The 16,623-nt window shown below is 37.2% G+C and overlaps 1 protein-coding gene across 1 annotated transcript in view; it reads right to left on the bottom strand.

Annotated features, from left to right (window-relative positions):
* The window catches only part of LOC103539360 (guanine nucleotide-binding protein G(q) subunit alpha), a 114,509-nt gene that overhangs the window by 20,044 nt on the left and 77,842 nt on the right, over positions 1-16,623 (bottom strand). Inside the window, exons 3-4 of the mRNA XM_030466819.1 lie at positions 12,269-12,423; positions 696-824 (exon numbers count right to left, since the gene is read on the bottom strand). Of these exons, the coding sequence (XP_030322679.1) occupies positions 696-824; positions 12,269-12,423 (284 nt within the window). The remainder of the gene's footprint in view (positions 1-695; positions 825-12,268; positions 12,424-16,623) is intronic.

Below are 16,623 nucleotides of genomic sequence, written 5' to 3'. Positions count from 1 at the left end.
TACCTTAACAGGCAAATACACAAGCACACACACAATGACAAAACTCAAGAATTCAGTTGAAAATAGATTTTGGTTTGTTTTTTCTAAAGATTTTTAATGGAATCTGTTGTAAGTAGACAGTTTAATATATTTGCTTTTAAGTCTGATGTGTTTTGTAGATGTAAATTATTTTATGTCTTGAAACCCTCAGATTTCTGAGGTACAAAGGTCTCATGAGCCATGACTCGACAATGTATGTCTTGTGTACACAGCAGAAACAGATGAGAACATAACAGACTTTGTGGTGTGCCCTCTTCCCCTAAAATTACTACAGTTGAAACTTAATCCTTAAAATGTGTCCTATTTTAAGACAACAAATAAATTATGGTATCTATCTACTAAAATTAAAACTTAGTCAAAAATAAAACTTAGATTTGCTCAAGTGTATTCCCACTTCATCTCACATTTCAGTATGTCTACACACTGGTATCTAACTTGCAACTACACCTGTATAGTTAACATAACTGTCTTCCATCCTTTTGCCATCTCTAGCAACAGTTCCTTATTATGTGTGGGCAGTCAGAAATATAACGATCAAGCCCAAATTTAAAAAACACTAGAATAAGTGCTTTTTTGTACTTTTAACTGATATTCTATACATGGTATTACTAATGTAAAAGGAAACAAAGCAACAGTTCTTAAAACATTTTTCCTACCTGAAAATGACGCTTTGTAAGTCGAAAGGATATTCAATGATCCCTGTTGTTGGGACACGAACTCTGAGCACATCTTGCTGAGTTGGCAGATAAGTGGAGTCTGCTATGCGGTCCAAGTCATTAAGATAGCTATAGACAAGAAGAAACAACAGGAATACAAGACAGTGATACTATCATCCCACTAAGGAAAAGAGAAAGGAAGACTTGGGAATGGAAATGGGCTGTGGGGTAGGAAGAAGCACAATAGAAAAAAGAGCATTATAGGCATCAAAGATGAAGCAGAAAAATGTAGCCTCTCTGCCCTTCCTATACATTTTCATAGTTTCAAGTACATTCTACAGAAGGGTAGCATAATTATTCTTGTTTTTTTCATATAAATTTTCTTGGCTTTCACAGGGAAATTCACCAAAGAGTTCAAGTTTTCAATTACATAATTTGAGGCAGTTTAGAGACAAATATTACAAACTGTTACAGGGATATAAAATTGTGTTTTTATTTGATTAGGTAACACATTTCTTAATATTCATTATGCAGTGCCTACACAGACACATGGATAGACAAATATAAATCTCTGAAGGAACAGTGAACTGCTCTAAAATAGAACATGATCAGTTTTATAAGTTATAAAATGACAGGACGATAAATAGTACTATTGGAAATTAAATACTAAAAAAAAAAAAACCCCAAACAAAAACAAACCATCTACAGGCAAAGCAAAAATTTCTCCAGATCTGGTTATCAGAAGGCAGCAATGAATATTTAGTGAGGCCTTTGTCACCTGAAAATCCTGTATTCACACTGAAACTTCCAAGTTAGTAAGCTTGTAGTACATGAAATACATGTCAGGTGGTAAGCAAATAACTCAAAAATTGCTACAAAACTGCATGTAAAAATTATTTAACTACAACATAAGACTTCTCTGCAACTGCCTAATTATGAGTTTCAACCATAAAGCACCAGTGTACTTGAGTTTTTCATTAATTCTCATGAGAGATTCGTCAAAAAAGTAGTATACCCATGTGTGTGATAGCTTGTTTGGGTCCAGAAGCTGTATTACTTATTAAATCAGTGCACCAGACACATTGGGCTCCTCCCATGACAGACACTAGGGAGTAAGACTGCTTCACAAAATAAAGTTTTTGGGCATGTGATTACTTTCCAGCACAAGAATGACCTAGAATAAGCCACTAGGAAGATTCATTAACCTATGTATGCCCTCATTCACTCTACAGGAAGGGAGCAATAGTCTTGTAGCTTATCAAATGATGATGAACTATCATTAAGGTCTGAACATGTTCTTTCCCTTGTAGTTTCTAGTAAAGGTGCTCTTTTTAAACACAAAAGAAATAATCAGACTTCTGGATGCTCTGAATGATTTCTTAATGAATGAACTTATCCTAAACAATGACAAAAAAGACAAAGCAGCCTGATTTCTACCTTACAGCAAAAATACAGAATTAACTTGTTAGGTCTGGGAGAGAGAAAAAAAACATTACCAAATAATCCTCACCACAAGTTTATGTGAGATGGTTACACATAGCTAGAAAGATTTATTGAACCTTTGCTTAATTGGAACTTTTGCTCCAGTGGGAGCAAATCAACACACACTCAATACATTATCACGACTTTTGTATTAACTTCGTAACACTATACTTCTACATCCATAGTACTACATTTACAAAACCCAAGCACAAGAATAGATTCTCCAGTGTTTGGAGAACATTGCATTTGAAGCGTTGATAGTCTGATTAGTCTGAATAACTAATTGTTGGGGTGACTCACTATTACAAAATGGTTAAGAGGGAATATGAGACTATTTATCTAAAAAGAAAACACAACTGGAATAGCACGTTATTTATTGTCATTCTACCAGGACACCCCATTCTTACATAATAAAGATCTTCCTGTAACACTGAAAATTTAGAATTTCATTTATCTACCACAGTTTAATTTACTACCACAATAAAGACTTACATTTTCAAATCATCATACCAGAGGGTTTGGAAATTTAACTGTTTTTTTTTTTCCCTGCATGAAAGCTAGGTTTTAAAGTTCTCTGATCAACCATGGAATGCAGTATGGCATGCACAGGGTTTAAGTACCCTGTAGCTTATTACACTATTTATTTATAATTTTAAATAGATTTAGCAAGCAGACCTTTAAATGCCAATTCTTTTCCACCTTCAACTGCTGGCTCAAGGCTTCCTCTTCCTGCACCTCTGCTCATCCCTAGATGGCAGCTCTTTTCATTGTGTGTTGGCTTGGTAACACATTTCTGTCAAAATGGTTTGGAATAGTGAAGGAATACTCTTTAAATTGTTAAAATTAAGTTTTTCTATTTGATGATTAAAGCCAGGGGTGTGGGAAGTCCATGAAATCCAGCAGGAAAGCAGGGTGGAGAAACTTCCTCCCCTAGCTTATCTACAACCAGAAAAGGACTTAAAAAGCCAGGGCTATGTGAAATGTTTCAAGTCTCTGAATTCAGACTAGGTGCTGAGTGAAAGAAAATGAAGATTTTTATTTACTTTGTTGTAGATCTGCTTATTAAAAAAAAATAGTTTGCCATGGATTTAAATCACTTACCTAATGTGCCCCCAAACAAAGTTCTGACAAATACAAATACAACTCATGCGCACAAAAGAAAGCCTGTGCACATATAAAAAAATTAACCATGTACGAATATCCAAAAGTTATCCTAAAATAACTGCCTAATTCAAAGGTAGGCACAAGCACTGCAATAGACCTTTGCAATGGTGCCAATTTTTCTGCACCACCAGAAATGGCTGCAAATGGCTCTTGCAAATAAACCACAAGACATGTCATAAACATGGAACTTCCACAAAACGTGTGTTGCCAACAATTGCTCCAAACCAGTTTATTAACTTTAAAATTTAAAATCCTAAAAACAATATGGGTATTGGAAATACCCTGGCAGCTGTCACGAGGCCTAGCCAAAAAAAGGGCTGTCCCAGTTCTGTTTAATATCTTTGTTGATGATTTAGATGAGAGGATTGAGTCCACCATTAGCAAACTCTCAGACAACACTAAGTTGGGGGGAGTGTGGATCAGCTGGAAGGCAGGAGGGCTCTGCAGAGGGATTTGGACAGACTGGAGAGTTGGGCTGATTCCAATGGGATGAGGTTCAACAAGGCCAAGTGCCGGGTCCTGCACTTTGGCCACAACAACCCCATGGGAAGCTCCAGGCTGGGGACAGAGTGGCTGAGAGCAGCCAGGCAGAAAGGGACCTGGGAGTCTGGATTGACAGGAAGCTGAACATGAGCCAGCAGTGTGCCCAGGTGGCCAAGAAGGCCAATGGCATCCTGGCCTGTATCAGGAACAGTGTGGCCAGCAGGTCCAGGGAAGGGATTCTGCCCCTGTACTCAGCCCTGGTGAGGCCACACCTCGAGTACTGTGTCCAGTTCTGGGCCCCTCAGTTTAGGAAGGAGATTGAGGTCCTGGAGCAGGTCCAGAGAAGAGCAAGGAGGCTGTGAAGGGATCCAGCACAAGTCCTGTGAGGAAGGGCTGAGGGAGCTGGGGGTGTTCAGCCTGGAGAAGAGGAGGCTCAGCGGAGACCTCATCACTCTCTACAACTCCCTGAAAGGAGGTGGGAGCCAGGTGGGGGTTGGTCTCTTTTTGCAGGCAACTCTCAGCAAGACAAGAGGGCATGGTCTCTAGTTATGCCAGGGGAGGTTTAGGCTGGATATTAGAAAAAAATTCTTTACAGAGAGGGTGATGAAGCATTGGAATGGGCTGCCCAGGGAGGTGGTGGATTCTCCATCCCTGGAGGTTTTTAAGAAGCAACTGATGCAGCACTCAGTGCCATGGTCTGGTAACCACAGTGGTAGTGGATTAAGGGTTGGACTGGGTGATCTCAGAGGCCCTTTCCAACACGGATAATTCTGTGATTCTGTGTGAAAGTGGGTAACTACCAGTGTTACCAAGGGGAATTAAGTTACATGGGTAGCAGGAACTGTAGAAGCAACTTAGGTTTCACCTATGCAGCACTCTGAGTTTATTTTTATCACATTCTAAGAAATGCCTTATTTTGATGAGACATGCTGTAGCTATATGGCTGTTCAGCCAAACAGTGCCTACTCAGTTAGATGTTGTACAGAGAAACAAAAAAGGGAAGCTAGCACAGAATTACTTTAAAAATAAATCCAAAGCACATGGGTCTGAGTAAATTCATAGAACAGACTGAGTTAAAAAAGTTAATTATACTTATGTAATTAGTTTCATAAAAATGAAACTGGCTGCTTAGGTAATTTTCCAGGGGGTTGCTATGGTGACAGGCAGAAGGTGCATTACCAAGGCAGTGCATCTGTAACAAGCTGTTGGCAGTGTCCTCTTGGCATCAGGAGAAACTGCAACCATCTTACAGTGTGCTTGTGATCTGCACACTGACCAGAAGTGAAGGAAGCATTTTGACAGTCACCGAGAGAGGAGTACTTATTTTTAATGCACTTTAGATCACCAGTGACAAGGTCCAAGCCTGCAGCTAGCTTCAGGGAAGCTGCCAGGCTATGGGACTGCTAACAATGCCCTTGAAAGACAGCATGTTTCAGAGGCACTTCTTGTCCACACTAAAGTTAACAGCAGGAGTGGGAGAATGGAAGTAGACTGACTGGCCCTGTACATTCTTAACATTCCTTTCCCATTTAGAAATCATGCAAAAAAAAGTGAGACTTCTAACTTAATAAAGAAAAAAAGAACATTCACCAAGAAGTTAAGTATTACTGCTGTCACCATGAACAGGTAGCTCAACATTCAGCTTTTCCCAGAGCTACATCACCTAACAAAGACCATCAAAACTGATTTGAATTTACTTTCAGTGATTGAGGTCATGAAGCATCTTCAACATGACTAAACATGAGCTCTTATCCTACTATCTATAACCTACTATTCTTCAGCATCTTTGAGATCAGATTTTTACTGCAAGTAACTAAGTGATAAAGAAGCATTTTCTTACGAATAATTCGAGAAACTTAACTTCTGTAACTAAACTAAGTTTAGAGCTTTGTCTGTAGCCGGAAAGGAGTCTCTAGTCCGGGATCGAAGCGTTGATACGGTGATATAGACTCGTAGGATGTGATCTGAGTCTATTGCCCACAGTGTGGAACTAGCAAAGATGGTCTGCTGCTATGGAAGCAACCAGCCGCTCTCTCAGCTAGCTCTAGAATGAGCTACCTTGGTGGGTGTGAGCCTCACTATTTATTGGCCCCATGGTCTTGCACATGCTCCATAGGGGCCCTGCCCTGACTGGGCACAGGTGGAGTTGATAGCGGCTCACACCCACTTCCTGATGATCAGAGGCACCTCGTCGCTCTGTTCCACTACATTTGTCTAATTAATCAAGAGAAGCCATTAAGGCATAGGCACATAAAATTATAAAAACTACAGCCTCTGTCTCTCTGTAACACTCATCTCCCTTTCCAAGATTAAAAATAAGATTTCTCTATTCATCATTACAGCATTGTAACTCTTTCCAAACTCAGCCAGCAAAGTGGATGCAGGAAGATGCTGAATTAATATTCACTAGCACAGTAAAAATCCCTGTGCTTAGAAGGAATCTGCCTGTCAGACCTTCTGAGCACACGAGAAGCATGCAGGGAGCAGAGCCCCTCTGAAACACTCTGCTGAGGAGAAGGGATCAGCTGGCACCATAATAGAAACACTTCAAGAGGAAAATGTAGAACAAAATCAAACATGTTGAGATAATTTTTGGCACTGAAAAAAGGGTCAGTCTAAACCCAGTAAAGATGACTTGCTACCACCCAAGAAGCAAACAACATGACTGTTTCTTAAATCTCTATGGAGAGAATGAAAATACAGGAGAAGAGGAAAGTGACAAACCCCAAGAAACTCTACAAAGTTCATTGTTTAACAGAAAGTTTGCTGGGTGATTTCAGCATAACCACAGCTATAAAAGTAAGGCTTACCTGCAACCTTTTTCTATGCAAATGCTTTCATTGTGTTCAACCACATGGCTTACTTTTTTCAGGTATGATAGTAACCATAATCATTTAAAGCTCTCAAGTTTAATATTGCAAAAAACCAAAACAAAACAAAGCAAAAAAAAAAAAAGGAGAAAACCCAAGTTTTTTTCTAGTTAGAACAGCTTATAGGCATAGGCATGACTGTACAAAATGCTCTCTCATACCCAATTTTTATTTGTTTGTTTTGCAGAACTCCGAACTGGCTGATGGGACTACCCCAAACTAGCACTAATTTTGACCATGTGCTGGACAGCAAGCTTTGAAAGGAAAGCTTTTTTTTCTGCGTTTTTGAAAATGCATACAACTTTCTTGTCTTTCAACTCCACATATGTAAAATGCTAAAGTTGCTGTAGCAGGATTTTTCCTGCCTCAGAGAGCTGCCAGAATAACTGAAGAAAGTGTCCTCTTTGCTAACATGCAGCAGCAAAGTAAATTGAATCAATTTTAAGTGTATAAACATGATCATTATCACAGCTAAGTGTAAACAAGTACTGGCTGCATTTTCAGAATTTCTGTAGCTGTTTGCAGTTCTGAGCCTCTACACCACTGGTGAAAAACTGAAGGCAAGTTTACAAGTTTCCAGACCTATCTGATCTTAATCTAAAGTAAACAGAGCAAAGCCGAGATCTTGGCAGTGAGGTAGGAAGAAGACTGCACTGTGTTCATTTTATTCTTATGCCCCTCAAATCCTACCTAGTTGTCTCCCTAGATTTCCTACATGGTTAAAAAAAGCCAGACTTAAAAAAGGCTAAAAAACCCAATCTGCCAAATAAAAAAAACCACCTTGTGCAAACTTTTCTTAATAGAAAATGAGGTTTAAAAATTATACAGATATTAAAAACATGTTCAGTACTGCATGAAAATAAAAAAGGATCCTGAAACAAACACATACTGTGTAATTCTTTATATAACCCCACTTCCTGTTCTAAATTTCCCTAGTTCTGTTGCATAATCTTCACATTTTCTACAGGATGAAATGCTTTGGTATGCAGCAGATTTCATGTCCTACCTTTCTTCAAACCTTCCCCCTATATCTAAGTAATAAGTTAATCTGAGTATAGTTCTGGGGCTATTCAACACAAACTTCAGAATTTAATTTTTATTTGTTGTCTTTATCTAACTGCAAAACCTCCACAAGTGTGGCTGTGTAAATACCTAAAAGTAGAATCTAACATTCTGCAACACAACTTGTCCCCAACTACATACAGCTTTAGAACCTTCAAGTATGTTTTTCCAAATGAAGGTAAGAAATAATCAATGAAAAGTATTAAAAATGTTTAGTAAAAATCTGATTATGTGCTTATGTGTCTTATAAATGATGAGCATAGGGGTTTTTTACCCCCAGCAAATTACTGTTACACGGATAGTTATTCATCATTGCTGTACCATTGTTAGTTTTGTAACAGGTCTCAATTTAGGACAAACCAGCCCTTCTCAAAGGCTCACACAGTACCATGATGCATTAAAAGTACTCTACAGCTTCATGAAATAAAAGAATTAATGTTATGCTGGCTAGAGGCAATACCAGGAAACATAATAAACTGCTGTAGTAGAAACTTACTAAGATTCTTACACTTATCTTTCCCTTTGTGTGGGCCTAAGCACATCCTACACAGCACACAGTAGTTTCACTGAAATGCACTTGTTTTAGAAGCGGACTTGAAAGCAAAGTATTGTTTTTAATGGACAGGTGTTGAAAGAGTTAATTGTGCAGATGAGGTTGTGAAAAACTCCAAATTCAGATGAAGTATTGTCCTACAAAACTACTGGATGACCAAAAAACTACAACACATGCAATGGTTTCACAGAAGATGAAATATGAACTTTAACAAGCAGGCATAATTAGGATTCATCTCTTTCCTCTCTGTTAACAATCAGTGGTATTCTGAAGATTACCTCAGTCACACCCTGGAGCTTTTCCTTTTTACATGATAAAATACTGGAATCTGCATTTCTGTTCTGTGTAGCTAACTCAACTCACACGATGACAAATTTATGCACGGCTATTTAACTGTAGGAATTAAGTTGTTAAGGTGACAGCAAATGCAGAAACAAAAGCCTGAAGGACTCTCATGTATGTATGATACTGCTATGGAATGTATGCTTATTAAAGTAGTGCATTAAATAATAATAAAGTGGCATAATTATACCCACCGTCATAGCCAACACAGTGGAATAGGAACCTGAGGGAAAACTGTATTTAATTCTTTGAAGTGTTAGAAAACACAGCCATGGAAGGGAAACTAAACAGATATCCTCAGTGCTTGTGTAGCAACTGCAAAGACCTTGCTTGGAGTTACACAGTGACATAGTAATTCCATGGAACCAGAGAAAGACAAAACTTTTTAGCAAGGCTCTGACACTTTCCAGCTAAAGTACTGAAACACTTCACAGCTTTTCCTCATGAAGGAAAATCCCTTAGCATCATATTAGGCAGAAACAGTGATGAATCTACAGAAATTCTAGTTGGTAGCCAAATTCTGCAAGTTGTCGCATCAGTGTGAAATGTTACTTATGATAACCCACTCTACTACTGACAACAGCAAGACTCCTGCCTCTCCTTTCCTCAAGTTTTGAAAAGCCATGATCGAATCAGACTGTCAACTGGTAACCTGTTACATTTGGCTTAAGGTCTTGACTAGGTACAGTACATACTTAATGACCTCATGTCCCACAGCTGTTACTTAAGGCAATCCACAGTGTGGTGTTGATTTACATCTGTCTCACACTGTGAATAGTATTTTACAGGGGAAAGTGGTTTAGTGGTGAGTGGCTAAGTCACCATGTAATGTATATGAGAAATTAACAATCTCTATTTACGTGATGTGCTCTAGACTTTAATAGAGAGAAATCTAGAAATTGCTTTTAAGAACAACATGAACACCCAGCCTCTGGAACATTCAATGGCAAGAAAACAGAATGGACTGTATAAAAACATCAGAACTGTAGCTAGCAATGACAAAGCAAGTCAAAAGATGACACAAAGTGAAAGTACAATAACATACAAAATATATTAGAAACATAATTTAGAAACAATAAAAGAAACAGAAAACAAAGGAACATTACATTAGTAATATTGACAGGTGTGAAAAAAAAGCAGTGTAGGGAACAGACTGAAAATGACAACGCATGGGAAAACTAGTGATAAAATGAGAAGATCGATCAATAGAAGAATGAAGAACACATGACATAGACACATATGCTTACAAATACTGAAACATGTTTACAGGAGATCTAGTGGACAACAAGGCATTTTGGTTTATACATGAAGTCAGAAGAAAGTACTAAGGCTCAATGAGTCAATGGACACTGGGTGCTAACTTCTGTCTCACTGCCCTGTGAATCCCAGAAGTAGCAAATTCTAGCAAACTGAAAACTTTGGGTGTTTTATATATAAGCATATGCAGACCAGTTTTTTCTGAGACACTCTTTCTCTGGTTTCTGCTAATTGATTGTACTGTACTTAGATACCTGAAAAACCTCTACTTGCAAGCATAAGTATATGAGGTCTTCTGAAGACTCATATGCAGTCATTCACAATTCTAATTTAGTACAGATTTTGCAGAAGTCCATAGTATGAACTACAATTGGTGGTAGCTGCAAGTCTGCAAAATCTGCAAAAACTCATGTTACCTTGCTGAACATGTTGAAAAATAACATCAACACAACAATCAACCATCACATTTGCCTTTTGCAAGGGAATGTACTAGCAATTTACTTAATGAATTATCCTATTATATTTTAATATTACTCAGAAGATGCACTATGACGGCAATTTCACTAGAACTTGATCAAAACGATGGTATTCAGCGTTGTCTTATCTGAAGTAGCATCAGATGACTATATCCTACTTTGGAGAGTAAGTAATTCTACTTTTATCCCCTAAGGCAAGCACACAACATACATACATTTATTTTAACTTTAAAAACAGGATCACATATGTTGTGGAATCAGAGTTAGGACCTACAGATGAAACAATATCTAAATATATTGTTTATTAACTTGACTCTGGAATTTTATTTTCATCATTTATAACCTAAAGTTTTTAACTTAATGTTATACTAGTTTTCTTACCACTAAAAGCAAAACATAATATGGTATCTTCAGGGACAGAGAGAATCTCTGGGGCAGGAGAATATAAACAATACAAGAGAGATACCACTGTGCTTTGCCCCACTCTGCACCAAAATATACATACACGATATAAGTGGTAAGCTTTTAGTGACAGATGAAAGTGATAGGCTCAAAGGACAGAAAACTGCATAGGCTGACAGGAAGCCTATGCATAGGGCTTATCTAGCAGGAGAGAAAAATGGTGTAGTGATAGCACTGGAAGAAGTCTGAGGAGACCTATGTCATGCACCTATAGCTATTCAGCTGCCTACATTGCATCAGCAAGATACTGTTAAGTTTGTTGTCCTAGGTAAGAATCCTCTGACTACTGTGCAGGTAAATGTCATCCAAGACCTCTCATGTCTATAGCCCTGTTCTTCTGAGCTTAATGAGAGCCTCATGGTGTCTTTCTGTTCTTCTGAACTTCCCTCAACAAGAGACTTCTGTTTATGTACACCTGGCAAATGGAGACTGGAATGATTTAATGAGAATAATTTTCATAGTGAATACAAAAATTCATGTGGAGGCCACAGAGGTTTTTACCAGAGCTATAATAACTATGCCATATTTTTTTAAATGAATCATCAAAAGGTCATCATCCCTTACCATTACTCATTTATTTGACAAAAGATGAGAAATTTTATCTGAGCTACATGCTACATCACTCATAACTAGATTTCCTTGAATCCCACCTCCAGCTAGTTCTCAGAATCCAGTGTTAATTTTCATAGCACTTATTTTATCAGATTCCTGTCCCAAGAAACTAAAGGCATAACATTCTAGACAGTTTCGTCACATAAAGTTTCTACTGTTGCTGATATACAGCAAAAAGGGTTTAACTTAGGTGCCTTTCCTGTTGCCTTCTGGCAGCCATGTTTTTTACAGTTTAAGCATAGTTTCCATAAAAGAAAGGGAGTTCAATAAAATACAAGAACCCCTGTTTGGTACTATCTACCTCACCACAAGGACTGCAAAAGCAGCCTTTGAGGGAAAAGGGGAAAACCTAGGAAAATAAGAATTCTGGGGCATTATGATTATTATGCATCGCATGGAGGTCTACTCTGATTACACTTCCCAGTACTCACTGCTGTTGTGCTACATGAAAGTCTGACCGTCCAGCTTGCATTTGTGAGTGTATGTCATAGGAGGGTAAGAAGTTGAACATGTGTAACAAAAAGAAAACAAAACCATCAGCAATTACCTTACCCCTAGTTAGAATCTTATTTTAAGATGTCAGATTATTACATTGTCACTCTGTGTAACAAAGATGTAATCCCAAATTAGATGTACTCCACTCCTCAAAGTATCCCCTGAATTAAATTTAGTTTCATGTATTTGGGTATGTTTGTGCTGCATAAGCATACAAAAAATGTACACAGACATACAGTAGAAAAGCTAAAAAGCAAAAATGACTTTGTTAGAAACAGAAAATGCTACAGTTGTTTGTGGCCATCATGTACTTACTATTTAGTTGAATCTGATAACTGATATTCCCGTCGTCTATCATAACACTCCTGAATTCCAGGGTCATTCCATAAGCTTCTTATTGCATCTACATACGGGTTCTCAAAAGTTGACACCTTCTCTACATCGACTTCTCGAACTAACTGTGCATGAGCCTAATTCAAAACAAACAAAACAGTAAAATTTACTTCATTTTTTATGTTCGCAGCTAGCTCATATACAGTGAATATGATTGACTGGAGTAATTTTTCATACCACCAACTTGTATATGCAATTTGAAAAATAAGTGCTATGGAAGAAGGCTGTGAAGGTCAGAAAAGGAGAATACCATTATAAGTAGTTTCATAAATTAGGAAGAACAGAAAGAAGCTCCACTTTTTATGGAAAGTATCTGGATGGCAACATGGACCAGTGTATTATTTACATTTCATCCTAAAAGACACTGTTAAATAGACCATCTATCATTCATTCTACCAACTGAACCACGCACCAGCAACTAAATCTGGGACACTTGGACAACATACAAATAGAAAAAATAATAAAGCCTCAAAATATTCAAAGATGGGTATTTTATCAAAATTTTTATTTGCCTGAATGAACTTAGGATATTTTAGAAGGCAACAATAATGCTGATTTATTAAGGAAGACTAGAAGTAAAAGGTCAAAAAGAGTCACAGCACTGAGTAAATTATAAATGAGTGATGATGGAACACATTCAATAACAACCAGTGTTAAATATGATATTTTGACAGGAAGTGAATTAATAAACGTGCATTTGGGCCCTTATGTCAGCTTATGGTCACTCGGACCCAGAATTTGGATAAAATGGATGAAGCATTCATATAAAATTCGTATTCAACTAAACTCATTTTAAAGAAAGCTTGCATTTTTTAGTTTTTCAGGCAAATTCTAGACTATACTAAACATGGCTTTTAAATTATGACTAGCCAACTTGACAGATTTAGACTCTGATGGTAGCTGAGAGAACAGGAAAAGAGGGAAGGAATTTGCCTTTCAAAGACATTGATAAGAAAAGTTCTTAATGTTACCATGAAGATAACAGAATTTACTACTGAAAAAAAATTGCAAGATGATTAGAAATTTTCTCCTATTCATACTATAAATTATGGAGATTCTTCAAAAGTAATGTCTAAAATTAGTAGTTGCTAGTAGGAAATAAGCCCTAGTAAATCCATCACCATCCTAAATACTTAAAATTTATTTAAAACCTATGGAGTCCCAACTAACATATGTATCTATGTAGACATATATATACATTAAAGAAGACAACAGATGAAAACTTGTCAAGCAAAAATACCTGAGGGATTCAGCTTGTATAAATAGTCTGCATTTGAGGTGGGGACCTCAAATTGGAAAGAGCGTCCTTGTTATTTTTTAATAAATTTATCTTCTGTTTACACAGATACATCCCCCTTTTTAGACAGGAAAAATGATGCTGCCACTCATTACTTAACAAAATATAATACCGGCAAATGTTGTTTACTCAAGCAGAAATAAAAACCTTCAAGTTCCACATAAAAAATCTGTCTTTGTGATAAAAAGAACATGTGTTCTTTGTTATCAGACCCCAAATTTCTGATGGTCTAACAGAGCATTTTCTTCCAGATCATCAAGTCTACACTTCCCCAAAAAATGTCTAGACACATCACAAAAGGTCCCCCTTCTCATAGCCAATAATAAAAACTGTTACTCTACAAATACAGGTCTTTGTGTTTACCCTTTTGAAGTAGGATAATTTTATTTTTTAAAATATTTTACCACGCTCAGTTCTGTATTCTATCACCCTTGTCTGTTTCTAAGAGAATGATGTCCTGAATATTTTTCCACAGCTTGTGATAAGCTGATAAAAGAATATAATCAGAAACTGATTTTTTTTCACTTGTGCTCTGAACCTACACCAAATTAATATCACAGTGCTATTAGAGCTAAAAGACTAACTTCCTATTCAAAAGCTTTCAAATGAAATTCATCATAACTTCAGTATTTCTCCAACAGTTCCCCAAATATTCTCTGGCAGGTGCTTGAGTATTTTACATTGGTAGAAAGAAAAAACAATCTTGAAATTTATTTCATCTATTCAGTTATCTATGTTGACTTACTACTGCAAAGCTGTCCAAGACCTTTCATTAGTTTGCTTATCATTTCTGCATATTCTGCTATACAATTAATATAACTGTGCTACATGACAAAACTTAGAAAGCATTAGATATGCTAAGAAGTTGCACCCATCGAAAAACTGATTCAACTTCTTAAGTAAGACACAGTATTTCCCCAGTGAACATCACTTCTGCTTCTCCGGGGTTTGTGTGGGCAGACTAATGATTCCTTCTACCCTGATGATACACAGAGCTTCAAATTAGTGCTGCTTCTCTTAAGAAAGTAATGCCTCTTCTCATAGACTTCAAACCTTTATTAATCCTCAGCTATGCTTTCTTGTACCTAGTGGTACCACACCTTCCTTTAGACAACAACTTCTCTTTCTTTTAGCATCTTTCTCAGGCACCATCTTTTGCTGGTTTCTGATTTCTGGTGGTAGAAATGGAGATGCTAATACAGGATCCCATCTCTTGGCTTAAATTTTCTCTCATTTGTCTTGGTCCAAGTCAAAAGTAAATCTTGTGAAACTTTGTGACATGGAGAAATGTAAACATAACACAAAAGAAGAACTAGTTGATGCATGACGTCTGGTGTCACTTACTGGTTTTAGTTTCCTTCTGCTGTTATAAATAGCAGATTTGGAACATATCTTTTGATGTTAGCACTCAACCATGAAAAAATCTCAGGACTCATCATTAACACAGTTTATGAGAAAACTGTGCCTTCTTTAGAATTCTCTCTTTGGCACACCAATAATTGTTATCCAAGCATTAAAACAAAACAATAAATCAAACAAAAATCCCAAACAACAGACAAAACTAAAAATTCTGTAACTTCCATCAAGATGTAACTATTACTTCAGTTGTCATTTTCCACAAACAAGATCTAGATACAGATGGCTTTTCAGCTCAGTACACTTTCGACATCAGCAGTAAACATCTTCCATGGCCTTCTGGGAACAGAACAATACTGTACAAATTTCCACTTTTATTTGCCAGAAATCTTGCAAATGCCCTTTTTTGTTTGGTTGATTTGTTTGGTTTGGGTTTTTTGTTTTGTTTTGTTTTATTTTAGGTTGGGTTTTTTTGGGAGGTAAGCAATCACAGGTCTCCTAAATTTAAGAACTTATTTCCTGTCTTCTGCAAGTTCTTAAAACTGATCCCAGAGTAAGAAACTGGGAAGAGTAATGGACTCTGAAACTCTGAGCCTGAAGTGCTACTAAAATAGCTATAATTTCTCGTTAATTCCACTTAGAATGTTATTGACAGTTAAAAACTAATTCTGAGCTCGAACACTGTCATAGTTTTATGCTGGTCTTTCTGGCCATAATCTTCTACCAAAATTCATTAAAAGTAAGTATATAATTTTAATTTCAAGGCTTCATAATGTCAGATTTTTATTTATTAACTTCATAATTTTTTCAAAGCACTCATTCTTCTAGGAACTAATTGGACCAGCCAACGCATCTGGTTTGGTATTCTTTCTGTGCACACATCAACCATTTCGAGCCTTGCACCAGTGGTTATGATCAGTATAGCAAACACTGAAGAACATTCAAATTTTTATATTTCTCTTGATTTAGTCTCTGTATTTTTCCCAAACATCTTCCCAGAATGACTTACAGCATGGAGATGAGGCAGAAATGCGGAGTACTTTCCAGAAAATTCCACTGGGATCTTAAAACCTTAGGTGAAAGCACTCTGACATAGCAGGAAAATTTGCTTCATAATAATGAATAACAATAATCCGTGGACTAGCTGATTGTAAGGTGCCAGTTTACAGTATGCTATCATATGGCAGGGAGCATCTGTTTTGTACAAGGATTCCTCAAAACATTCAGGAGAAGCCTGTGGCTGTACTGTTTGGCTCTTGGTAACTAAATGATCATGCACACTGGTATTAGTTAGGTCTGGATAGTATAATTTAAATTAATTGCAGAACTGAGAGCAATGGCATGTGATTAGATTCAAGAAGTCCAAGGAGTCTGGAGTGGAAGTCATTACAAAGACATCATCATAACCATGGATTTGCCTCTTTTTTTGGTGATGATGGGGGGGCAGCCAGGGAGTGTATAAAAAAATTCTTGTTATTGCACCATAAAACCAGAATTTGTTATCTATGCCAGCTGAACAGCACAAGCCACCCCCTGCCACCAGTGACTAGCTGGAATCCCCAGCACTCTGCCTGGGGATAGAAGATGAGCTGACCAAGAGCTTCTGGGTCAGGATTAAAGCAAG

Source organism: Calypte anna, chromosome Z (assembly GCF_003957555.1).
Source record: "Calypte anna isolate BGI_N300 chromosome Z, bCalAnn1_v1.p, whole genome shotgun sequence".
NCBI lineage: Eukaryota > Metazoa > Chordata > Aves > Apodiformes > Trochilidae > Calypte > Calypte anna.
The sequence above is the reverse complement of the archived record's forward strand: the minus strand, read 5'-3'. Positions and strand labels throughout refer to the sequence as shown.